We start from the raw sequence: 27,646 nt of genomic DNA, 5'->3' as shown, positions 1-27,646 counted from the left end.
GGTTTGCTACAAAGCATGTAAGTTTATGAGTTTAGTTGAAAAGAAATATAAAAGTTAATTACAACGAGGCAATGCACTTACAAAGCTACTACTGGATCTAACAGGCTACTGTCATAAAAAGTAAACAAAGATTCATGCATTTTAAAGCACGTTTAGCTTCACTGATCTAGAAGCAAATTGGGCATGAGAAGATTGTACTGACAGCATTAAAACTGCTGCTGTATTTAAACTGACATCAGTACTCCTGTGAAACAGAAATGTAACTCTACACACTCCAGGTTTTGGGGGCTTTACACTCTTGTGAGTTTTAAAACCCACTGCATCTTCCAAAAAATTTAGCAAAAGGATGAAATAAAAAATATAATTGTATCTAAAGCTTTATTTGCATTAAATAACAGCATTTAAATGTGTGCCATTCAAAATCATTCTAATGAGTCATACTTGAACATAAAAGATTTATTTTGGATTGGCAATTCTCAATTACACCAGGCAGGCAAGACATGCTTATCCAATTTAGTGTCTAAAATATGAAAAATAGGTCCCTGATTGGATGCAGCATACATGCTGTGGGTAAATTAAAAAACTGTAAGGCCATATGGTCAACTAGTGTAAGTAGGAGTTAATCCACTGAAATCATCTAGAGTATTTTAACATTTCCCTTCACCTCTCAGGAACTCGGAAGGAGGACAAAGGTGGACTCCACCAGTCTTTTCTGCTACATTTGTAGAGGCTGCATCCAAGGAAACATCCTCACTGAGATGCCTGGGTGATATTTTACACGGTTCATGCTTACCTAGAACTGCTTCCATGATGTGTTTTAGGGTCAGGCCACATCTCAAGTTGAGCTGTGGAGCTGGAAGTGGTGCAAAAAACCCTGCCTCCACTTAGCAAGTGCCCACCAAGGCTTTGTTACAGAAACCTGCTCTGCAAGCTGCTCTCATTACCAATTAGCTTCTGGCCTAATTTTAGACCACAGCCTTAAATGGTTTAGAGATGATGGGCCTAACTGACCTAGTGATGAGTTCTTGTGTCCTAGTAGAGCTGTGAGAGAGGAAATACTGATAACATGTTCCCCTGGATAAAACTGCAAAGGGGAAGCAGCCCAGTTTATCAACTTTTGAAGGAAAGTTGCAAAGCATATTTACTTCTTACAAAGTACAAAGGTACACAGAGGCTCTGCTTTTTTCACACTGCAGTGTTAGGATTTTCTATTTAAAAAATGCTTCTTGCAAGAACCTTGAGGTTGGCAAAGAGATTAATTTTTTATTTTGTAATAAGGTGCTCAGAGGTTTGTCATGGTTTTCTGTTGCTACACACTGACACATACAGATCCTGGCTTCAGCATCACAACAGCAGGCAGACCTGAAAGGAAACAGGCTCTGGAAGATGTAAGATATGACTGCAGTAGCTCAGTGTCTTACCAATACTTGGTAGCAAACAACAGGACACAGCGAATCAGAAAGTCCTTTTCACTCCTGTATTCCTGTGGGATCAGGAAACTCTCCTTGGAATCTCTTTGTGATTTCATTTTCCTATTTGGATCATGTTGCTCAGCAAAATATGATTTCTTTCTCTGAATTGAATGTGCTACTTCTGCTTTTTAAAAATTTTTATTTTTTAACCAAAACCAATGAAATAAACAAAAGAACCTCAACAATCTCAGCCAACCCAGAAGAAAGGAGTTCACTCCTTTTCCAGCAGGAAACATGGAGCAAAAAAGCAGCACCTTAGGGAGAACCAGCCTCACAAAGCCAATGCAAAGGCAATCGCAAGAAGCTTTTCATGCCAAACCACATTAAGCAAGTGAATGCCCACTGAAATACACTTTAGGATCAGGCCCTGCACAGGCTGGGAGCACGTTTCAGCACTGAGCTGAATGTTTCACACTGCACAGCATTAGATCATCTTACTTGGACAAATGTCAGCTCATTTCTCTTACCTATATGTACCATAAAGCTTTAACAGGAGAGTAGCTCATGCTTTGTGTGATGGTGCTGAAACGTAATAGACAGCAATGTCACAAAGGGAGCTGCATTGCAGTGGCAGAAGAGATTTCTTTAGACGCAGAGGAAAGCAGCAAAACATCTAGGACCCTTCCAGATGAAGGATGCTGCCATAGTCATAGAGCTACAGTCATGACCAGGCAGGAGGAGTGTAAAGAGGGTTGGAGGAGGCAGAGAGGCACTCTAGCAAAAGCCCTAGTCTCTCTGAACTTGCTGCCAATGTTCCCACTGACTTTAGCATGGTCAGGATCTCCCCTGGTGCATTTTGTTGGAAGCCATTCCCTAGGTCTACCTGTAAGCATAGGGGGAAAAAATTACACTGTGTTACCTACTTGCAGCCTGCTGCCACTGATCAAACCAAAGGAGACAGTAACACATTTAGAAAATAAAATCTAGGGTGTTCTTTAGAATTTCTGTTTTTCATTTTTCTACATTTAGGAAAAAAAACCCAAACAAACCAACCAAAAAACCAAAAGGACTTCTCTTTTCTAGTTGATGGGTCATATTTAATCTCAGAAATACGGATTCATTCTTCTATACAGTATTTTCCACATTAGCACAACCAATTTTGTTCAGGCCTTTCTGCAAGAGGCTCTGTCCATGAAAAAGCCTGTCAAACCCACAGGGCAAACAATGAGGCTTCGCAGCATCCCTCACAATCTGTGAAAATCGGGGCCACAAGCACATTTTCCTGAAAAAGGCCAGGATTAGCTCTCAGTCTGGCAGTGCTGTAATGTGCCGAGACTATCGAATGGTGCATGCGTGGCTTGTTTACACCTGACACCCACCACTACCAGGCTGGGATGCTGGCACAGCCCCCTGACCACTGATGTGCACCCTGCTCTTGAGTGCATATCCAGGGGCTCTGTGATCCCCTACACCTCGCTGGAGGGGTGTTGTTTAATTAAATCTAACACAAGCTGATTCAAAGCATGTGCAATCGATAAATGTTCTAGCAGACAACAGAAAGCAGCCATGCAACCTTCTCCATGAACCACCCTCATGATGGAAGCTACCAGAAACAGAAGCTGTTGAAAGTGTTTGTGCTGTGTTCATCCATGCTGATCCGAGCAGCCCGAGCTCCACGTGCAGCAACATCATCCCTGGCAGATCACAGGCTAAAGGCTCCATTAACCCGCAGTAGGCAAAGTAGCTAGTTACTTAACAGCAAGAGGTTAGGAGGAGCAAAAAAACATGTTTACAAATGTGAAATGTTTATTGTTCTCTGGTGCTTTCTCCTAAAGCTGGCACATTGACAAGATCCTCTTCTTGATGGGAATGAACACGGGGAGGGTAATAAAGAATAGCTCTGCCTAGACTGAGAAGCAGGCTGAAGCCAAAGCTGGATGATATACCAGCAGCACAGAGTGAAGAAATAACAAGAAAGAGGCAGGTGGTAAAAAATTAAATAGTAACAGTTCTGCCTCTGTATCTGACAGCAGAAATTGGTCTTCGGAGTCCCATAAACTGATGCTCCACAACGTGGATTATAGCTGAGCTCAAATTAGTCATAAGGACCTGGCACGAAACTGCCGGGCCCTACCCACAGCAGGTAGGAAAGGTGCCATTCAAACTCTCTCTTAAGCTGGCATTGATTTACTCTGGGGAAAATCCTCTTTGCAACAGCAAACCCTTTGCTGCATCACCCAGAGCTCAGCAGTATGGGAAACAAGATTAGAGACCTAAGGCAAGGGGTCCTCTCCTCTCCTCGTGAAAAAAAAAAAAAAGACTTGCCACATGCAAGTGAATCTGAGCAATGCTGAAGTGATGGGCAAGAAGCCTGTGGAGGACAGCTAATACGTGAGCTGCTGCATCCTGGGAGCTCAGGCATAGCTGTCTTCATCGCTGTCAGAGGAGGATGCGCTGAGCTCCTTCCTTGGGAGGAAGAGATGCTCGCTGACCACAGAAACCAGCTCCTGTTTCCCACAGGCCCCAGAGAGCTGCCCAGTTCACAGCACACGCCTGCAAACCGCAGACTGGATCTCACAGCTTTGCAGCCCTGGAGTAGCTTTTGCTGTTTGAACACGCTGAAGGATGGCATCTGAGTTTCTCAGCAGTGTTACAGGGTTGGAAATCTGTTTTCAGTCAGCGTTAGAATAAACATGGGAACTTTTGAAGATTTTTGCAAGAATAGAGTTATGTTAAAAAAATACACATTTTCAGGACAGAAGTTCTACTTTATACCTTGAAATATAGTCCGAAACGCCCTAGTGATTATTATGTTACTGGCTAAATTTTTAGGTTTTGCACAACAGATCATCATGAAGCTGGCAGAATGGGGACTCAGACTCCCACATGCTGCAGAAATACTTCACCAGCAACTCGAATAATCCCATTCCTCTTCCAGCTCCCCAGGAGAAGCGCCGTAGACATGGATACACTTCTACAGAGTTTTCACTTTTGGCAAGGCACCATATTTTAATAAAAAATATAATTAGACGAAAGCACTCTGAGCAGTTTTATTTGCCATGACATGTTTGCTCAGGATGCTACAGGGAGAGGCCCTTGCTCCCTGCTTTTCTGCAGCATGAGGCATCAAGTGGTTCGTAGCACAACGGGGTCCAGGCTCCCATGAGCTGCAGCAGAGCAGCTACAGGAGAGAGGGAGCTTCACTGAGTAAAGCATTCACTTCCAGAGCGCGTAATGAAGAATAACAGCATTCATTTTCAGAAGGAAAGTGCAGACCAGTACACCTTGTGGAACGTGACCTTCATATCTGTAACCAAAGTTAATGAAGCCTTGCCGAGAGCCCAGGAGGGACACTTGTGCCTTCATTATAGCCACTTATTAGCACCCAGTTCACTTGTCCTACCTCCCGTAACAGATGGCAGTGCAGGTAAGAGAGATATCAAAATATCACAGAAGCTGGGTGATAGTTGAGGTTCGTTGCACCTATACATCGTTGCCCCACAATACTTGCTCTGACTTTGGCCCCTGTACATTGCACACAGCAAAGAGCATGGCCCGGGCTGGGGTTTGGTATGGCTGCGTGCTCTCACACAGGTTGGAGGAAAGACTCAAATGGTCCTGTCAGACAAACACAGGGGGAATTGCTGACACAAGGAGCTGCCTGCAATCCTTTCTTGTGGGGCACAGCATCTCCAAGGATGCAATTCAGACAATACTTGGGGTGCACTACCAGCAAGCCCTGCCTGCTCCTCTCTCTCCCAATATTCTCAAATACATTCCTGGCTGTCACATCCCGCTTGCCATGATAATGCTGCAAATTTACCAGCTGCCGTCACTGCACAGAGGCCTGCTAAGGAAGGGATAGATTTGTCCTGAGGGAGAGAAAAAGAGCTTCCATACACAAGATTTACAGTGGGTCCCATGGAATTTTTTAGGACGAATTTACAATGCAAGCCAAGGTTTTACTAAAATCCGATTTTTTATGGGGCCGGTTCCTATTATGTTAAAAGTGACAAGCTTTCTAAATCTGTCCATGCAGCTGCAGCACACAGAGAAAAAACAGCTCAGTTACTGGTAAAGGACATTACCATCTGCCCAAAGAAGTGACGGCTGGTCAAACGCTGAACACTATTATAATTTAACCTAGTAGAAGACAGATCCTGCAGATGTTAGGAGTGATGCAGAACTATGTTCCAGAGGAGCTAAGTGTGCTCTCCAGCACTTTTTGCTCTACCCAACTTGAGGCTGAGACACTGTTCAGAAGTCAAATCCAACTCAAAGTAATGCTTTAACATAATTAAAATAAACTTCCTAATTGACAACAGTCTTTCTGCAGGCAGCAGGGACTTCCCTGACTTGCTTCCTTGAATTTATAAAATTTATTTAGGGGTTGTTCCTTTGCTTGCAAGCTTTGAAACCAAAATCCATGCATTGTCTCAAAAGGAAAAACTCAGCAGAAAGAAAGCCAATATATAAGCTTGACCAGGAAACTTTTCACCATCTTCTTCCTAGACCAGAACTTCACCATCAGTGCTGTCTGTGTGTCTTGTTTTACAGGGCACAGCAGCAGCTCATCATGGAAGAGGTGGACACCACCTTTCTCCAGTTTTATGGGCCGCCCATTTTTGATCTTTCTCTTACTCAACCTGCTGAGGACTCAAACTTCAAGGAGGCTTAGAAAGGAGTGTATGAAGAAGCCACTTCAGTCAAATGAATGTTCCCAGGCGGTAGGACCAATCAATACAGATGTTACTGGTGACATGTTATTTCATTGAAAATAAAAACAATTTTAAGCACCATGTTTCTCAGTCAGGGGTAGCTGTGCCCACACAAACATCTTTTGTCACTTAACTGCATCCATGGTTTGACATCTTTTGTGCTTCCTCTACATTCATGGTCCACGCAATATTCTTAAATTCTCTTTGGATTGTTACATGACCTCTTGGAGAGGAAGACAACAACAACAACAAAAAATAAATCAAATTCCTCAACACACCTTCACCAAGAGCTAAGCTTTTTTTTTTTTTAAACAATTTTTTTTATTTTGCATAGCTACTACAAGACTGCCACATCCCTTCCAGAAGAGTGTCCAGCAGTTTTTTCTGTTAAACTAATTGAGAAAATGAAAGACACAGAAAGAAAAGGCATTCGTGCTAATTTCATATAAAGTATTTATCTCGATGGAGAGTATTGCACTAGGGTCATACACAACCTGCCTGTTGAGAAAGTCCTGGGGATGGGGCTGGTCCTTGCGTGAACAAGTGGAATTTCATCAGTCAGACAAAAAAAAATGTCCCAATGACTGTATCCAGCTCATATTGGTGCCATTCTGCAACTATCAAATTTGATTTCTCATCTCTCATAACAAAAGAATACAAAAACCTTGGGGAGATTTTCATACAAGACATCAATAAAAAGACATGTCAAAATAATGAGAAAGAATAACAAAAGGCTAGAATAAGTTAAATTCCTGTGACAATTTTTAAAAACAATTCTGCCTTAATAAAAATAGCAAGAAGATGACTCTGAAGTGCCGTGGAGCACTATGGTCTTCATTTCAAAGTGCTTTGCGCTGCTCAGATGATGACACTTTCCCCACTAGTCTGGCTTCCAGTCTTTATTGTGCAAAGTCCAACATTAAAAATTTAACTAAAAAATAAAACAAACAAGATAAAAAGCCAAAACCAAGGTATGGATAATCTCAGATGAGATCAGAAATTAAATTAAGAAGAAATTTATGTGTATGGAGCAAAGACAGCTTTCAATGTAACAATTGACAGCTAAAGGCTCCTACTCAAAATGTTTTGGAAGAGGTTGATGCTAATACAAGTGACCAAATTTAATCACTACTGAGAAAGGGCACGTAGCATCACTCCCTCTTCTTGCTAGCTATCATCACCCTCTCCAGTCCTGAGCTCCTGTGCTGATTTCAGCTCTCCAGCCTTTGACTCTTACTTGACCAGAAGCCATCAGTTTTCCACCAAGGCAAGCTAAAGCTATACAGGGTCCTAATGTGATTTCCAAACATGATCAAGCAGAGTGTCATCATAGGGTGCAATATTTTCAGGACCTCTGGAAAATCCTGCAAGTTAACATTTAGCTGCCTCAAAATATTTTACAACCAAGGTCCCGTATTCAGCGGGATACGGAGAGTATCCAAGAGGCTATTTAGTATTCCCTCCCTCCCCTCACTCTAAGCACAATTTAAACTTTGGGTAGCAGAAGAGAAGCTTTTACATGGATGCAGGGCACACCATACAGAGCTTTTTTTCCCCAACAGCAACACAGATATGCCACAACTTAATTCCACTTGTCACATGAGGTAAACAAGTTGTTTATGTGGAGAAAATTCAGTAGCAGGATACTCAATATCTGAATTAAAGTTTTCTATGTATCTAATAAACTGGAAAGAGAGTGAGCAATGATGTAGCATGTTTTTAGATTTCACAAAATTATTTAGGTTAGCTGAGGTTACAAGAAAGTTGTGGGGACTTCAAAAGAGAATAAATGCTGCTGGATGAGCGCATAGCATAGCATATCAGCCAATAGATTTTACTGATGGCAAAAGATAACAAACTAATACATGCTGTTGGATATAAATTTCATTCCACACATCCCAGGTACAAGGTGTCATTGGAGAGCAAAAAAAAAATCCCACCTCAGAGTTTATGACATAGTAGAAAGTGCAAGCAGCCTAGATGTTTCCATTCACTCACACTCTAGCAGAAGAATAAATTGTAGTGGTTACTCAATACAAACAGAAAGGTCATGCATTTAAAATTAACATGCATGAAAAATAGTTTCTGAAAATAATGCAACTGCCATCTGGAACTTGGTGTAGCCAAGATGCAGCTAAGGCCATGACTTGGCAGGATTTTTAAAATGACTGACCATTTCTAGATACCTGAATATCATATCACAAAGTGCTAAACAAAAACTTGAGACAGATAGGTAACAGGGGATATAATTCACATAATATAGGGCACAAGTCAAACACCAGCCAATGTAGTCTAGGAGGAAATGTCCCCTTTGAGAAGGCTTTTCTGTAACAGTCTGGCACAGGAAAAGTCATCGCTTTGCTCAGGCCCCTGTCAGAAACAAAATATTAGTCTAGCTGGACCTCTAGTCTGATTTGGTCTGGCAGTTATACTCCAGACTCATTCTCCAGGGTTTTCCATTCATTAAGACCTTTATCTATATTTTAGATAACAGCAACCATTTATAATTTGCTATTTCCTTTCTTATCTCCATTGCAGCTCGTGGTAGGCTTAGGGTCACTGTAACTATGTAGTTTGGTTTTTTCCAGAGATTTAAAATCATTTCCATTCTCCTTTCATTGTTGTCTCTTCTGAAGGGAAGTGCATCTCACCAGCACCTCCCCCATGCCCGCAGCTGTCCCCATGGCTCCTGGACCATCTTCACAGCACCCTGGCCACAGCAGAGCAGACACCGCTCTCTCAGCATCACCTGCATGAGACGTCAGGGTTCATGTTCCAAACAGCAGCATTTGCCTCTGGGGGTCAGAGAACTAAGGCCCATCCACATCCCTAAAAATAACTTCCTCATAAATGCACCTAAACTGCTGCTGAAATACAATTTTCTCAGCACAGAGGTGGATGTTTATAAGGCTCTGGGAGTGTCGTGGTTTAACCCCAGCCAGCAACTAAACACCACGCAGCCGCTCACTCACTCCCCCCCACCCAGTGGGATGGGGGAGAAAATCGGGAAAAGAAGCAAAACCCGTGGGTTGAGATAAGAACGGTTTAATAGAACAGAAAAGAAGAAACTAATAATGATAATGATAACACTAATAAAATGACAACAGCAATAATGAAAGGATTGGAATGTACAAATGATGCGCAGTGCAATTGCTCACCACCCGCCGACCGACACCCAGCCAGTCCCCCGAGCGGCGAAACCCTGCCCCCCACTTCCCCGTTTCTGTACTGGATGGGACATCCCATGGTATGGAATACACCGTTGGCCAGTTTGGGTCAGGTGCCCTGGCTGTGTCCTGTGCCAACTTCTTGTGCCCCTCCAGCTTTCTCACTGGCTGGGCATGAGAAGCTGAAAAATCCTTGATATTAGTCTAAACACTACTGAGCAACAACTGAAAACATCAGTGTTATCAACATTCTTCGCTCTGAACTCAAAACATAGCACTGTACCAGCTACTAGGAAGACAGTTAACTCTATCCCAGCTGAAACCAGGACAGGGAGGCTCAGCTGGCACTGGCTCACACTGTGGCTGGGCTGGCAGCCCACAGCTTTTACCCTCACCCCCTGGGTTTTGCTGCAGGCATTTGCCTTGTCTTCACTGCTCTTATGCCAGACTCTGGCTTTTCTTTCTCTTCTCTTCTCTTCCAGCTGCTCTCTGAGGATCCTGGTTATAAGCCATGAAAAACTTTTGTTTGTTCTGCTCCTTCCCACCATCCCAGCTCACTGATCAGAGGCAACAAACATATATGGGAACTGGTACTGCTCCGTACCGGCTCCTTCTTAGTGAAGGTGGTGTACTTCTGGCATCATTTATAAGGGCATTATTTTAACAAGGTGAGATTTCACCTTTCTCCTGACGGCAATCATGTTAATACTTAATATCAATCATATAAATATTTAAAGCCTCACTACAGTATTGAGAGAAGCAGTTAGTAAGTATCTGTCTAGCCCTAGGAGGGCCCAAACGCTAAACCTGATAAATATTCTTGTTAAAAGAGCTGGAGCTTCCACTGTGCCATGAGATGCTGCTGGCGCTCTCTGGAGATGAAGCCTTGGTGATACTGTGCTTGTCTTCAACTCCTTTTATCAACATGGTGTTCTGCTCTCCGCTGCCACGATACCAGCCCTGGCTCCAGGCACCACTCTGCCCATCGGCCAGGCTAGGAGGGCTCCAAAATCCCAGAACATCTGAAAATTTCAGCTGACCCCATCACTAGCAGAGCTGAGCAGGGAGCAGCAGTTACTATTGGCAGTAACGCAGGCAGTTAAACCAGCTGGGAGAGGAAAGGGACCCCCTCAGTCCTCCCCGAGGTGTGCAAAAGTATATCCAGCAGCCCAGGAACAGCAGGACGATGCTGCCCTGGCATAGGGAGGCACCCGGGGTAACGTGGCACAGGGAGGACAACGCCAAAGCAGCGCGATGGGTCACAGGTCACGGTCAAAACATCCACTGCCAGTTCACAGATTTTGGGGTTACCATTTTTCCAGACCATTGATGGATTTTAAGCACAACTTGTTATGTTAAAATATCAGGGTGATCTCACCAGTTTGCTACGTCAGTCATAAGCCAACGACTAGATTATATAATAACTAGCTAAAACTAAGCCAGGAGTTTGTCAGAAGGGGAAGACTATTAATTAATCCAGGTGGATTGACACAGTCACTTACATATATATGTGACTGCAGACACTTAACTCACAACCATGAATACACTAAAAGAGTTAAGGAAACTCCAGTATAAGAAATGTCACTTCTTATTTCATTTTTTCTCCTTCTTTTTTTTTTTTTTTTTTTTTTGAGGATGAAGGGCCAAAACAACAACTGTATTTAACTCCTTGTATCCTTGCCACACAGCATTTGGACTCAGGTGCATGTGGCTGCTTGCAGCAGTAAATACTAACCTGTACCTTGAGAGCCATTACTAGAAATCAGCAGGGGAAAAAAAAAAAAAAAAAAAAAAATAATGACAGAGCAGATGGCCCCAGCTGTTGAAGGACCACATTGGTCCTTGCTGCAGCTTCAGAAAATACCCAGCATCATCAAAGCGTGCAGCATGCCCTGGCACTGCCGAGGAGATCTGCATTACGAACACCCCAGGCACCCTCCGTCTGTCCTTTCAGGTATCGACTGCACCCAGAAACTTACTCAGCAACACCTTGTCCTTGTCTTGCCTGATCAGGTCTCTCTGCAAGATGTTCACTGCTGATAGCAAGTGCCACCCTAGAATGGCAAAGCAGGGTCAGGCGAAATGAGACTGCAGAACAGGCTGTTTGACTGACAGCTCTTTCCGCTCCCCCCCCTTCCCTCTGCAGGGGAAATAAACAGCGAAGTCTGCCGCAAGTGCTCAGCACATCTCTGTCACCACATAATAATGATGATAATTGTCAATAATAACAATAATCTGGATGTAAAGCTGCTCCAGCAGTTGGGGCTAATGAATGCTGCATCTAATACCAGCCTTCCTGGAAGCTGCATCCGGCTGCCAGCATTACAGTGTTTTTTGAAATGCGAAGAGAGAAGCCTGGGCACCTGGAATCACAGACGAGTGTGCTGGCCGCTTGTTGGCCACACTCTGGCAACTTGTTAGCAGCTGTGAACCCGTTTCATTAGAACAAAGAAAGTTTAATACCTTCTGTAACTTCCACTCAGATCAGCTGATGAGATTCTCTTGCATTCCTTCACTAGTCCTAGTAGGCAAAGAACAGCCCTCTCTTTCTTGCCCATAAACACTAGACACGATGCAAAGCCACCACTGCTTGTCCCTAAAATGCTCTGAGGTGAGCAGACAATCTCCATGTGTTGTCAGAAGCTCTATTACATGCAGAATACTTGATGCCTTATCACACCAGTATCTTTAATTAATCAGAAGTTTTTCCATTGAGATTAAACATGGTGTTAATTTCTCATTTACTCTCCCCAATACATGCTTATTAATTAGCATACTAATCTGTTCGGTTCGTTAGGAACTGCATGCCATGAAAAACGTTCTAAGTTGTCAAATGCAACTCATCGATTAGTCTAAGACATTTAAGAAAGACTGACTGATAAATATATCAGAGCACTGACTAACTGGTGAAAAATCCAGCATGACACATCCTGCCATCCCTTCCTTTGTAATAAGATTCTTGAATTAACTGACAACTTGATTTTCCTTCTTCTAATTAAGAAAAGCAAACCACTGAAAACCAGAAGTCTTTGTGGAGAGTGTCTAATTTTCTGGTTACGCTTGAAGTGAAATCTACTTCATCTACCTCATTAGATGAAAAGTAAGGAAATGAACTTACTCTGCAAACCAGAATTTATCACTGGGGCTGAGAGTGCTGATGTGGAAACTTAAATAGAAGAGTGATGAAGTTGCTTTTATAATATGTATTTTTTAAGGTTCCTTTCTGACTACATAAATTAAAAGTGACTTCTACAAATCTAGAAGAGTTGTGCTGCATACATTCCTCCATGCAGCATACGGCAGCTTTTGAAACAGCCCAGTGTCATAATACCTAGACTATATAGAATGCACAGGGTAAGATATACAGCATAAAAATGACTGAACATTCGCAATTACAGCTCCAAGCAGTAACGCTCTCCCTGCTCAGTCCATGGCCATGAACCCCGGTTACTCCCAGAGGAATTCTGCTGCTGCGTGAATATTTGCCCTCTTAATCACTGATACTGGTTTGTGTGCTATCATGTCAAACAGAATATAAAACCTACTAAAGCATTTGTATATGTTTGGATTTCCTGACCTCTAGCTTTTAGAAAACAAGATAAAGTCCACTGTCCTACTGGCCACTGTGGCATCCAGAGTGCTTGCAGGCTGCTGTAAGAAGAACCATTTTTCCAAAAACTGTAGCTCAAAGGAAACTAAGCTAAGAAACCCCATGTTACCCAAGAGGCCAGATTTTTTCCTCAAAACCAGTGTGTGCAATGGTACAGAGATGCTACTTATGACACCAGATAAAACAGACTCGGGAATAAGTGATGGATGTCTGGAGGCTGTCAGTTATAACAACATTTGTTAACATTGCGACTCTGCCAAGAGCCTTTCCAGCTGCTGCCTCATGTTGTCATAAGAACTGGTCCACCAAGCTGAGTATAATATACAAGGTACCTGCCTCCCCTCCCTGCCAAAGCTAGAAATAGGTGTAGGACTCTGAAAAACTCGATGACTCCAGCACATGTGAAGCTGAGGAAGACACAGCTGTATTTGGTCCAAGTTGTATGTAAGGATGGGTGACAGGTTTAACCTGCTTTTCCTCTGTGCTCTTGCATGCATGTCTAATTTACATGAACCATCAAATGCTGAAGGGTGATGTGTCCTGTTAGTCTTACAGCCTAAATGATTTTTCTAGATGCCCAGAAAAGGGCATCTGCATTTTATGGTGGATTTAAAGAGGAGCAACACCCTTGACACAACCTCAGTCTTTTTGCTTTGGTCCTCTCTCAGACATACCCTGTCAGTCCATGCCCGTTAGCTTCTGGGTATCAAACCGAGTGTTTATTTTCAGGATGAATTAGCAAATAATCACTTGGGAGAGGGGAGAGACTTTCTCTACTCCCTCTGGCAGCCTTCTCCCCTTGCTGCTGGAGTGGCACAGCAGTGGCTGCTTACTTCCACAGTTAGTAGCTTAAATAATACAGAAAAGTGATTTCACAGGGGTCTTACTCAAATCAGTCCACAAGTTCCTCTAAGGCTCCGCTTTCCCCAAATGGAGCTTTTCCTCTTCCCCTCACAAAGCCTGAAGGCAACATGCCTGCTTTGGTCCAGCCTAGCAAGGGCTACCGAGCTGGCCCAAGGGAGCAATGCCAGCACCCAGCATGGCTCCGGTGGCCTCCTGGCTCTGCTGAAGTAACAGCAGCTATTCTCATTTCTCACAGTATTTCCACAACTTTTCCATGCCTGTTCTGAAATTATAACTTTTGCCCAAAAATCTATTCAATGCCATTTGCCTGCGGAGAGGTGCTTGGGCCATCAACAGCTAATACTGGTACTCTGGTAGAAAAGAGGAATAATTGCAACTCCTCTTCAGATCAATGATATTTACTTGCCTCTAAATATGCAGCATGCTTTACACCTCTAAACAACTTTAAGTAATCATTTTCCAGGCAAAACGGAAAATCCATTTCCATTAGTTTCCAAAGACTCAGAAAGTATGTATGTAGGAAGATCACTTCCATAAATTCACCTTTTTAGAGTCACTAGGTAATCCAGAATTTATGCAAGTGCAGGTCAATAAAATCATTCAGTATTTATATGCTCCCTTTCAAGCTCCAGGGAACCAGAGTAAAATGCTAAAAATAAAATAGACATGTTGTAACACACAGAAGATTTAGAGATAGAACTATTCTGACAGACCAAAATAAAAGGTTTTATGCATAAGATCTCAATGGCTAGGTCGGTACCTAAATCACATATTGATTTAACTCACTGTAGACAAGTTATATAGGCTTTGGAATGATGTATGCTTGATCAATGTGTTTTAGAAATTAATCTCTGTCTGACTTAATCATTTAGGCAAGTGAAGAAGTCACATAAATATCCCTACATTTTACTTTATAGGACAGTAAACCAATTTCTAATCAAATTTGCAAGTAAACAGTACTATTTGTTTCCAAGAAATATCAATATTTAAGTACTTTTCAAAGAAAATCTGAACACAGACTTCAAAAGTGATTAAATATTATCTATTAAACACACATACATCATATTGATACGTGAGTATACAAACATGATGATCAGAGATACAGAGGCAAACGCAATATCCCTTTGTAATATCCAGGAGCGGAGAGTCCTATCACCATGCTGAAAAAAAAATGGATTTGGAGTCTCGGACAGATGAGAAAGCTGGATGCATTTGATACCTTACTCCTTTGAAGTGCTAACAGTGATTCTACACTTGAGTGCAGGAGCAATGCCCTACTTTAGCACAAACACACTGACCCTAATATGGTAGGGGAGAAATAAATGCTTACACCTATACATACAGATCTCAAAGTGTTTTAAAATGGAGGGCATTTTCTCAGGTTAGAGATAGGGAAACTGAGGCACAGAAAGGCAAAATGACCCTCTGAAAGGCACAAGGCAAGCTCAGGTATAAATGCCAAGAGTGAAGGCTTTTATTTGAATTGCAAATCTACTAGTGCAAACCTCCTTTCTTAACCACATTCTTGTTCAAACCCCACTGATATCAGTGGGAGCTCAAGGACTGATTCCAACCTGGCTTAGAGCTGGGTCAGTCACAAACAGACTCCTCAGCTTTTCCCTAAGCTAGCTAATTTTTAGCTATTGTGTCCTAGCTAATTTTGGGGCAGTCCAACCAAAAAGGTAACAAGCTGACTCACTGTTGCAGGTTTTTTCGGTGGTCTCAGCAATAAAAAAACCCTACACCAACACCATTCACAGGTCATTCCCGGCAGCATGGAAACAAGCTCTGCTCCCAGCAGAGTGTGAACCTCAGCACAGACCCATGGCCAAGTCCACACTGATTCTCCCCAAGCCACCAACACACAAAAAAACGGGGAAAAGCAGATTGCTGCAGCCTCAGGGGATTCCCTGTGAAAGTGTATACTCAAACAAGGAGGGAAGCCACTTACCATACAGGACTGTAATGAGCGACACGGGCATGACCAGGATACCCACCAGCATGTCTGCCACCGCCAAGGACATCAGGAAGAAGTTTGTGGCATTCTGCAACTTCTTCTCCAAGGATACAGCCATAATTACCAATATGTTCCCCCCAATGGTCAGCAGGATGACAACCAGGATCAGGAGGGCCGGCCAGTTCTTCTCCCTCACAGACATCCGAGAGACTTCACCCTTTTCAGAGGCATTAAGAGGATCAGATGTAGGCAAACTCTGATTCAGAGTCAAATTGCTGCTTAAGGACCAAGCCATCAGACCACCACGCAAATTAAAATCCAGCGTAACAGACACTGTCGTTAAGCTGAGTGATATTCCAGTGCTACTTAGAGTGCTCATCATCTGGGATGGGTTTTTCTGTCTCTTAACCGTGCCTCAGAGATGATCCCTTTTCCAAATTGTGGGTCCAAGGCAGATGCCGAACTTCACAAAACTTGAGCCAGAAAATCATTTGATCTTCCATGGTGAAACAAACCTTACAGAAGTTAGTGTGGAGCTCTTCCAGTTTCTTTGAGTGTGGTGGAAGATGACCACTGACCAGCAACCTCAACGGAAAGGAGACTTTGCAATCTCCAGCTGGTTTCCAGGTCCACCATTCTGAAAAGGAAAGAAAAAGTCTATTTTTCACTGAAATCACAGTATACACAACACCTTCTTTATCCCCACGTAAAAGACATTCTTATTCTCTCCCTTCCTGCTAGCTAGGATGTTCTCCAGACTGCAAGTAATTTATCTTATGGGTACAGACTATGCCTACAATTATGGGGGAGAGAGGGAGAGAATCTCATCAGTGTGCTCTGGCTGGTTAAAAGCTGATTATCACTAATGAAATGTTTTGTGAAACCTGCAAAAGCAAGTCTGAAGAGCAAAATATGTTTCAATTGATAGCCACTTCACAGATACTCTGCTGTGTAAAATAGTAATTGCGTGAAATTCCAACCAATCCAGATAGCGCAGCCAAAGCACAGTGTAAACCATCACCTTAAATGGAAGTGTTTGGATATATTGTGCATATTTTGAGATAAAGCACAGGTGTTGTAAAAACCCTCAGATGTTAATGATTAACTCTCCGATAATAATGAGGACTATAGTTCGGGTTTTATTAGGAAATAAATGGTGGATAAGATGCTATATATTAGGTAACATTATACAATACTATGCTGTCAATCTCTCCAAACAAACAGATAACAAAGAGTGAAGAGAAAGGACAAACTTTCATAAAAGCTGAGCAGTTATTTCTGCTCTTCTTCATTCATTTTTGTGCCACTGTGCTTCTGTGCTGATCACCAGCACACAGCTGGGCCAGTAAGCCCAGTCCCACCAGCCTGCTGCCCAGGACTACTACCCAGTACATGCAAGTATCAGCACCCTAATCACACACACAGGCATTAGGACAGATTTCCTCAGAGCATCTCACATGATTTATGCTTCTTCACAAATTAGTTGACAGTGAGGGCAAGTCAGATTATGTTGCCTAACTGCCCATGTAACACAGGCCCGAAAGCATCACGCTGCTGCTTCTGAAGGAGCCCATTAGCCTCATGCATTGACCTGATTCAGCAAATTAAACATACTCTTAACTTCAGGCACATGCCTACACCCACTGAGGCTAAGGGCATGTATTCCCAATCCTGGCTAAATCACATCCTCAGATACTCAATCATTTTGCCTGCCAATCGTGTGCAACTGATGAAAACAGCAGCTTTGCTTTGCATCTCCATTGCATCAGATGGACATGTACAGCATAGAACTAAAAGCACAGAAGGAAAGCAGTTAGTAGAACAACAACAAAAAAACCCCCACACTGTATGGAAGTCAACCAGTAAGTAGAATAAAATCAATAGCATGCAACGGTTTTTTTTGAGCATATCCTCAACATTTTGTGTAGTCCACAGGAAAAAAGCTGTTCTATCACTGTTAAATAAATAACTAAATAAAAGTCATTTAGCCCTTGAATACACTGTAGCACACATGTGACACAGCAATTTGCTATCCAGGGATCAAAAGCTAAATATAATTCATAGGATTAGACTAGATTTTATGTAAAATAAGAAGTGCTCAGAGTCCTATAATAAAATGCTTAACATTCATGGAGGTTTTGGAAATTTACTAATGGGCTTTGTGCATAAAAACATTTCTTAAATGAGCAGTGCATACAATGAACCCAGATTTGCTTCTGCATTATAGTTAATTGCTCCCAAAGGGTCTCTGAACCTCATATTTAGGAAGAAGTTTTGCACTATGTGCACAGAAAATAATTTTGCAGCTGCACATGAAGATGAAGTAGCGAGTAGTCACTGGACCATTTATTTTTCCAACTTAGCTGGTCTAAAAAGTCTCTAGAAAGTTTCAAAATACTTCAGAGTATTTTTTTCAAAACACAGCTTTTACTTTACAGCTGTGAACAAAATTAACCATTTTTCCAAATCACTGTTCAACAGTGAAGGAGACACTAGGCAGCTTTGTGGCACTTGAGCTTTGCTATGCAGGACGCCCCCATTAGAGCCAGTGGGAATTTCTGGGTCTCCAGAAACTCTCTCTCTTTGGCTCCGTGACTCTTGGGCACTCCTGATCATGCCACAATAATACTTTGGCAGGATGAGCAGAAAATTCATGCACAAACATGGGGACATGGTCAGACAATAGGATGCCCAGCCTTGGTCTTACTCTTCCCAGGTCTTAGCTCTTGGAGGTTTTGGAGAAGGTGACACTACCACCACTCTTGCCATAGATGTGAATGAGCTTGATGTTCCTGGCACATGCTAGTTGGGGTTGCTGAAGGAACACAGGCAGGGAGATGCCTCCTCTAGATCCTAAAAACCCCCAAACCAACCTAACTGCAAGATAACAATTCTGAATTAAAAATGTTTAATTTTATAACTGCTCAGGACTGAATTCTGAAATGGTCTGTAGGGTCATTCTCTCTTGCATTTCACAAATGTATTTGCAATAACATTTTCTTCTATGAATGATGTTGCATCAGAGCATGGAGTTAAAAAAAAATCAGCAGGCAGAATTATCACTTGCTTATTCATCAGTTTTATTATTAAAAATAAAATGTATGTTATTTGGCTACTAATGTACTGCAAAGCACGGGGTTCCAAAATTATACTAGTCACCAAATACAATTTGCTTTGAATTAAATTATCCTCAGGAGAAAAATCAGTTTTGTCAGGACGATCTAAGAAAGGGAGACATCAAAATTCATTTGCTTGCTCTAAACGAGCAGTTTTTCAAACACACACAGAGACAGACTTTGAGCAAAATGCTTTCTACACAAAGTAAATTCTGCAAATCTGGTACATACTAACTTCTCAGCAAGAAAATTACATTTTCTAAAGTCTAACAGATTTCTCAATAATCCTCCCCCTGCACTCCTGTCAGTAGTTAAAAATGTGCATGTTCTACATGAAAGAGTAAAATTATGCTATGATATTGAGAAACTAAATGTTGTGAATTAGGACTATAATGGTAAAAATTAATCTCAGACTCCAAGTTCCATCTTTGCTATTAGAAGAAATTATGATTTCTTTTAAAACTTGGCGCATTCACCTATCTATTACCTGGAGTGACTCATGAAGAGAGCCATTGCTATTTTTGTGCCAATACAGAACTAGGAAACGAAAAGGAAATGACAAAGACACCTAAAAAAGCGTTTTTCAGGTGCACTTATGGAAATGCAATACCTGAAACAACTGGGTATATATGTAGGAGAGACATGTAGAAAAAAACCAATGACACTGGCAGGAGCTCTGCTTTACCCTATAGCTCCCAAATTCCTGGTTTAGATGGATCGAAGATGTTGGTACTGCTCTGTATGTCACCTTGTCCCTGACGGTGGCCAGAAAGAAGTTGGCAGCCCTCATTCTCACTGCCACCGACAGCCGCCCCTGGGCACAACCAGGTCGCTGCACCTGGGAAACGGAGGAAGGAAGAGCCACACTCTCAGACCAGAATAGCATCACTGCTTGTTTTGACGTTCCCTAAATTCAACCATCATCAGGTCTGGCGTAAACAGTGATGGACCTTCACCTCTTACCTTGGCATAAACAGAAAGGAAAACTTTACACTGAAGAGAAGTGACTCTTAGGTCTGAGCCAATGCTTCTGGCTCCATTCTACCACATTTCTGTGAAACACCCTGTGCTGGAGTCCTTACCGAGTCTCACTGACATTTTTCTACATTGCCTTTATTTATTTTATTTTCAGTTTTTGCAGCCTGAAGAATCATTGTTATTCATCCCAGGACAGCATCAGGTTCTCTAGTGGCAGGAATACCTTGGAGAGGACATCAGGATAATGAGGGTTTTCAAAAGTGGTATAGGTTTTATCCAAGACTATAATGGTAAAAAAAAGTAAAATAAATAAATTTAAAAAAAAAAAAATCTCTCTCAACTGCCTTAAAATCAATAGAGGAAGCATTTTGCATATTCATTTTGAAAAATGATATGTGAGAATTTGACTACAGCAATGCTCAAGATTGGGATCCACCTTCAGAATTAACCAACCTATTGCTTTGTTAATACTTTTATCATTATTTTATATGGATTCTGGCTTGAAGTCATCAGCTTTCTTTTTCACTGCATCCTTCGGTCTCCACAAGGTAAAACTTTATGACTAATTCCTTCTGCCTTAGTCTTCTAAGTACATCACTGTACCAGAAAAATAATTCACGTTTTATTCATGAATTCTGTATATATTTAAGAAATATCTCCATAATTTTAAATTAAAACCTGTGCCTACCACAGATTTTTTCCAATAGCTAGCTTCGAAGTGCACATACTGAATTTTGTGGTCAATCCTTAATTCCAGTTCAATCTATTACCGACAGTCCTTAAAATTATAATTTAAACATTCAGCAAAGCCAAATTCTTGTCTATGCCACTCCTGCTTTTTGATAGAGGTAAGTAAAGAGTTCTTTGGGCATGCTTTTTTCCTTCAGTCTTTAAGTCCAGTTTAGAATAAAATTAAGCTAGAAAAACATTTTTGTTTCTCTTCTATCAAGAGCACATGAATTATTTAAAGCAAGTTTGGTATGCTGAAGTTTTCAGATATTCCAGAAGGTTAAGTTGAAGGGAAACAAAAGCTACGGTGATTCATAAGTCTGTACTGGTGGGGCACTGGGGGGTTCACATACCTTTGGGAGTGTTTACCACCATTACTTTTGCTAAAAGGAAAAAACAAACAAACAAACAAACAAACTGACCAACCTTTCTTGGAATAAACACAATTATTTTTTTCCTTTGAATTAAATGCATTTGTCTATAGGTTTTTTACCCCTCAAAGCCCAGAACATTTTTTCCTGGAGAAAATCAGCCACCTGCTGAGAACTTGAGATGTTCGCCAGCCCCCAGCCAGGATTCTGCCTCTCCTGGACAGACTGCAGAGCTCCTGCGCTCTCGTAAATCATTTAATAATTCTCTGGGACTCATAGCCTGAATGTTAACAATATGCATTTGAAATTGGGTAAGAAATCAAGGATTTAGCCCCCAGAAAAGAACCTCAGTCTCAGGCAGACTCAGAGAGGAGAATAGTACATTATTTCATGGTAAGTCTTGCTGTAAAAAACAAAAGTACTTAATGATCAAAAGCGATGACTTTCAGCAATTCCCTCCCCACAAGAAAAACATGGCTTGTCAAAGGCACAAAGGCCATATGTGAGTAGAAGTGATTTTCTTCCTCCTAAACTATCAGCAGTATTCAATTCTCTGAGTTGCATTTCACATTTCATTGATAAGCAGATGAGAGCCAACAAGTTGTTAAAGATCAAATATATTTTTAAATCAAAAGTTATTCTATCAGCCTTGGCTTTGATGGTAGACCTCCATAAAGGTAAAAATAAATCTGAAGTTGAGTAAACTGAACTGCAAGTACTGCAATTTTGGACAGGGAAACAGTTGCAGATAGTTCATAACTGAGCCAGATAGTCAGCTGATGTAACTTGTTATAGCTCCATGAAGCCCTTTATGAAATGGCAAATAATTTTACATTATATAATAGGATACACAGTTTAGGCTCAAGAAGGGAGATTTAAGGCTTCATTCTTCACTCTAGACTCTATTTCCTTCTATTTACATCTTTACTAATTTATTTTTTTAATGCATTGCCAAATTCATTTTCATTTTTCTTTGGAATGGAAGGTTGCTTTAAAATACATCTTTTCATGACACCCTTGCAAGGGCCCCGTTAGTTTTAGTGACTGAATAAAATCATATTTTTGTATTTACTAAGCACTTGCAACTCGTCTTTCTCCTTTTAGTAGCAGCACTAAGATGCAGGACTAAGATGCATCCCTATTTCTGTGCAGATCTATTTTTAAATGGTGTCTGAGAATGCAGTGAGTCCAACAGAGACCCCCAAGGTGATTTGGGGTGAAGCACATTAAATACTGGGTTTGGTTCAGCACCGGGTTTGCTTCAGCCCAGAGAAAAGGCATTGAATGGGGAGGCATTTGCTGTCTACAGCTACCTGTTGGTACTTGCAGAGAAGACAGTGAGACACTTCCAAGAGCTGCACAGCAAAACAAGAAGCAACTGTCACAGTGATAGATCTAAGGAAATCATGTATAAAATAGGAAAAAATAGATAAAAGAAATCACAGTGAGGGTGATCAGACAAGGGAAGTGGGTCACAGAGAGACTGTGGGATCTCTATCCTTGGAGATGCTCAAAACACACGTGGGGATTACCCTCAGACACCCAATCTAACTCTGAAGTTAGTCCTGCCTTGAGCATGGGGTAGTCTAGGGACCTTCAAGAGGTCCCTTACAGCCTAAATTACTGTACAATTGTGTCAGGAGCGTGCTCCTGAGCAAAGCTGTCCAACCAGGGGGTGTTTTTGAGCTCCTATCCCTGGATACGCACCCCATGCTTGATGCTACTACTCAAGCTCAGGATAAGACCAGCATATCCTGTCCCCTTTTGTTTCCCCAAGGCCAGAAACAAAAGTGTGTGCCCAGGTGGGAGAGCACAACCATGAGGATCCCAGTCTGCACAGTGTGGGGACCAGGACCCTACAGCTGCACCAACACGTGTCCCTATCACACCATGAAGATGGATGCAGCAATGCCAAGTCCTCACCTCTGGTCACCTGTTGAGGTCACCCGCATCTGAGGAACCTACAGTTCAAGTATATTCTGAAAAGCAGCAATTGTAGAAAGCTCTCATTTGTTTTAGTCACTTGGTAGCATCAGGAAATCTTCCCATCTTTTGAATGTAATACATGCATTATCAACACAGAGGCACATTTTCACAATCATTTCAGTGGGAAAAGAAAAATCAAAACCTAATGATTATTCTGCAGATACCCACTTTAAAATTAAGTGAAGATGCAGTCCAGAGAAGTGCTTATGCCTAATTTTAAGTATTTGAATACTTTCCACTCTTGAACTGGGGACCATATTACTAGCACTTTGATTAGGGACTTTCTTTCTACGGAAGTATTTGATACTCCCTCTTCAGTTTTGCAAGAAATTCTGGAATTTTTCCCAGCAGGTACTGGAGATAAATCAGTGTAAAAAACACTTAATAAAACGTTAGGGAAACCTCCCCAAACACAGCTCTCTACCACTCTTTTTTAATTCCAACCCAGAAAATAACTATTTAATTACTTGCAAACTAAAAAAGAATATTTCATTTTTTCCACAGCAAGAGGAAAATGGATTTTCTCAGACACAAGCTCAAGCAATGATATTTTGTAGGGCCATAATAATGAATCACTACCATTTTGTCCAAAACCAAATAGCATTAATTTCCCCCTCTCTATCTTCCCTCATAGTGAGTCAGAAAGGCATTAATTTCTTTTCCAGACATTTCAAGGCAATACAAGCACACAGAAGAGATCTTAATCTACCTTCTGGCAGTAAGACTAGCATCCTTATTTTTTATTTTCCCTTGGTGGAAGAGCACCTGGGAACCTGTGGTGGGTTGACCCTGGCTGGATGCCAGGTGCCCACCAAAGCCATTCTATCACTCCCCCTCCTCAGCTGGACAGGGGAGAGAAAATATAACAAAGAGCTTGTGGGTTGAGATAAGGACAGGAGAGACCACTCACCAATTACCATCACGGGCAAAACAGACTCAGCTTGGGGAAAATTAACTCAATTTATTACCAATCAACCAGAGTAGGGTAATGAGAAATAAAACCAAATCTCAGAACACCTTCCCTCCACCCCTCCCTTCTTCCCAGGCACAACTTCACTCCCAGATTCTCTACCAAGCCCCCCCAGTGGCAGAGCGGGACGGGGATGGGGTTTACGATCAGTTCATCACATGTTATTTTCTGCCGCTTCATCCTCCTCAGGGGCAGGACTCATCACACTCCTCCCCTGCTCCAGCGTGGGGTCCCTCCCACAGGAGACAGTCCTCCAGAACTTCTCCAACGTGGGTCCTTCCCATGGGCTGCAGTTCTTCATGAACTGCTCCAGCATGGGTCCCCCATGGGGTCACAAGTCCTGCCAGCAAACCTGCTCCAATGTGGGCTCCTCTCTCCATGGGGCCACAGGTCCTGCCAGGAGCCTGCTCCAGCGCAGGGTTCCCACGGGGTCACAGCCTCCTTCGTGCACCCACCTGCTCCGGCGTGGGGTCCTCCCCAGGCTGCAGGTGGAGATCTGCTCCACCATGGACCTCCATGGACTGCAGGGGGACAGCCTGCCTCACCATGGTCTTCTCCACGGGCTGCAGGGGAATCTCTGCTCCGGCGCCTGGAGCACCTCCTCCTCCTCCTTCTTCACTGACCTTGGTGTCCGCAGGGTTGTTTCTCTTACATGTTGTCACTCCTCTCTCCGGCTGCCATTTCTCTGTGCCCCGCAACTTTTTTTCCTTCTTAAATATGTTATCTATCCCAGAGGCGCTACCACTATCACTGATTAGCTCGGCCTTGGCCGGCGGTGGGTCCGACTTAGAGCCGGCTGGTATTGGCTCTGTCGGACACAGGGGAAGCTTCCAGCAGCTTCTTACAGAAGCCACCCCTGTAACCCCTCCCGCTACCAAAACCTTGCCACACAAAGACAATACAGAACCTCACAAGAAGATGTAGATACTCTGCCACTCCCTGCAATGATAAACTTGTGCTCTCAGTTCAGACACACAGAAATACTACAACAGAATAAATCTGAGCCTCATCACATACTGTCCTAACTTCTTGGAATGATTATACTATAGTTGTTCATATTTTCTATGTGTAGATATCATTCCAAACTGCCTTTTTTTGTAATTTTTTTTTTTTTTTTTAAATAAGCGTGTCCCCAGTGGCTGAAATTCACCTTTGTAAAAAGACCAGCTGAGCATCCTTCAGCCTCCTTGGCAGGTATATTTTGGGATCCTTATTATTGTGTGGGATGTTCACCTGCCACTGCGCATGCAGTTAATTGTGAGTTAAAATTTGGATTTTGCTTCATACTTATTGATAAATAACTGAAAGCATTCAATACCAGCATTAAAAAGTCAATACTCACTATAGGCATCATGTGTATTTGCTCCCTGGCACACAGAGGTTTGAGAGTCTGCATAATTCACCAACGCAGCTCTTGTGGCTGGAAAGACCCCACTTCTGCCACCGCTGGGGTGACATTCCTTCAGTCCCTTTTTAAATCAGCCATGTGACATGGTAAACAACAATGTAACATTGATGGAAAATCTTATGTTGTAGGTTTTTTTACCCTCAGCTTTTCAGGGTTGTTGTAGTAAGGTACTATTAAACTCTTTCCTACTCACAAGAAAACCAATTTTTCTCTTCCCTCTTAAACGCTTTGCATGACAGCTCTTAGTTTATAGCATTAAGGTCTGGAAGTGAGCACTTGCAATGTTTGCTCCCAAAACAAAACATAATAAAACAAAACAACAAAAACGCCTGGCTTTCTGTAGCTCACTTTTTGTAAGTTTTAAAGCCATGCCTATTTAAAAACCAGAAGACTCCACAATTTTCATCAGTTTTTGCAGCACAGTGCTCTATCCCATGTGTGGTTGAATACCTTCATAACTCTCAGTTACCATATACATGGCATTTGTTAGCAGTGTATATGCACCCATAGCAAAACATACCTAAATACATACATGTATCTAAATAAAAAATAATCATGAAGTGATTTACTTTCAAATTATGTTTTAGGGGAAATCTCACATTCAATAAAAATAAACCTGACAATCTTAAGTTATTGTGCATACTTTGCAATAGTAATAGAAAGCAGCAGTCAATCTGGAAAGGAAGAACATGAATATTCACCAGGCCACATCATGAGTCATGGCATGAACATACACCATTACATAAAACACATGTGCCCATTTTTAGAGGAATGGTGGTGACTCATCTATTACTTAATAAGGCAAATTTCTTAACCAAGCAAGAAATCATTTTATGTTGCATTTATAGCTTTCTTTTCACGCCAGCTTTCTGTGTCTTCCGAAATCATGCCAGTTTGGTAACATCACTCATCGAAGAGACTGGGCTTTATTAAGCAGTGACGTGGGGCACACTCTGCACCACATGCCACACGTGAACCAGGGAGAATCTCCCCTTTGCTTTGCACGTGGACCCTGGGCTCAGGCAGCTTGACCCATCGTGCCTGTGCACAGCCTGCTACGTCTCCAGTATGTGGCTGCTCACCATGGGGTTCACACAGCTGAAATCACTTCTCTCTCAAATTGATTTTCCCAGTAAGCACCTGAACCTGCTGAGCCCTCTAATTCAAAGCTCAAAGAGCTATTTATTTTAAATTATAAGATGTTTAATAGAGGCCTCCTACCTAATGTAGTGGTGCATCGTTAATATATGCCACTGAGTGTCCCTCCTGTTGCCAGTGCTGCCTGAGCATCTTCAGAAAAATCACAGCATCAGATAAGCCAGGGAAAAGCAAAGCAAAGGGGAAAGCATAATAAAAAGTGTCCCTAGCAAACTGACAAACCACTCAGGGCTTTTACTATAATAGCATAATTAAATATGTGTTTTCACATACCTGTACAATGTCAGAGAAGGGATTGCTGAAACATTCATGAGTTACTTATCTGTATCTCATACATAACAACGTTGATATAAGAACAATTACATAGAAAATGTAGCTATTCATAGCAAGAATAGCCAAAGATTACTGCTGTATGGATAATGCTCACGGAGTGATTCAAACCCAGCTCTTGGCAGCGTGCAGCCTCTTATACACCAAAGCTCTGGTCCCACTGCTGCACCTCTTCTTTAAGATCTATGGAGATGGTCTACTGCCTTCCCCAGCAGAGAAGGGGACCATGACCTGGCAGCTGTATTTTTCCTCTTCTTCCAGTTTTACAGGCTCTCACATGGCTATTTAATGTATGAGGAATACATTGGATCCTAGGAATGTTAGGGAACAAAGACTGATAAAAGGTTAAGTAATTCCTTAAAAATATTAAAAAAACCCCACAAACAAAAAACCAACTAACCAAATGAAAAAAAAACCACACCACAAAACAAAACCCAACAAACACATTCCCAAAGAACACTGCAAAAATGCAAAGGGTTTTTTATCTTTTTAGTGTTGTTTGGGGTTCCCCCCCTCCCCTTGGTAAACTGATCAACATGGACTTAAAAGGGGATGACTGACAGTATAAATTCAGAAAGCCAATACTTCTCTGATCTAAATATATCACAACTGGATATTTTGGTACATCAGTACTAAGGGAAACCCTAGAGACAAAAGTAGGTAGAAAAGAAAACTCTTAACAACAGGTTAAAAAAAAAAAAAAAAGACAAAGAACAACATCAGACTGAAACAGCTAAAAGAACTGGTCTGTGTGATGCCTGCATTTAAAGATAGAAAATGATCCACACAATTATAAACCTCTTGGTTTGACCTTAACCGGGCAAAATTTCAGAACAGATTTAAAAGGAAAATTAAAGACATGAAGATACATG

General features: G+C 42.0%; 1 protein-coding gene across 9 annotated transcripts in view; it reads right to left on the bottom strand.

Annotated features, from left to right (window-relative positions):
* LOC128154031 (5-hydroxytryptamine receptor 2A-like) overlaps positions 1-27,646 on the bottom strand; it is a 108,147-nt gene that overhangs the window by 39,275 nt on the left and 41,226 nt on the right. For 8 of the 9 annotated variants that reach the window (XM_052814070.1, XM_052814071.1, XM_052814072.1 and 5 more), the window contains one exon: positions 15,723-16,365. In XM_052814070.1, coding sequence (XP_052670030.1) covers positions 15,723-16,110 — 388 coding nt within the window. In that variant the 5' untranslated portion in view covers positions 16,111-16,365. The remainder of the gene's footprint in view (positions 1-15,722; positions 16,366-27,646) is intronic. The other variant, XM_052814077.1, reaches the window with a different exon arrangement.

Source organism: Harpia harpyja, chromosome 18 (assembly GCF_026419915.1).
Source record: "Harpia harpyja isolate bHarHar1 chromosome 18, bHarHar1 primary haplotype, whole genome shotgun sequence".
Classification (NCBI taxonomy): domain Eukaryota; kingdom Metazoa; phylum Chordata; class Aves; order Accipitriformes; family Accipitridae; genus Harpia; species Harpia harpyja.
The sequence above is the reverse complement of the archived record's forward strand: the minus strand, read 5'-3'. Positions and strand labels throughout refer to the sequence as shown.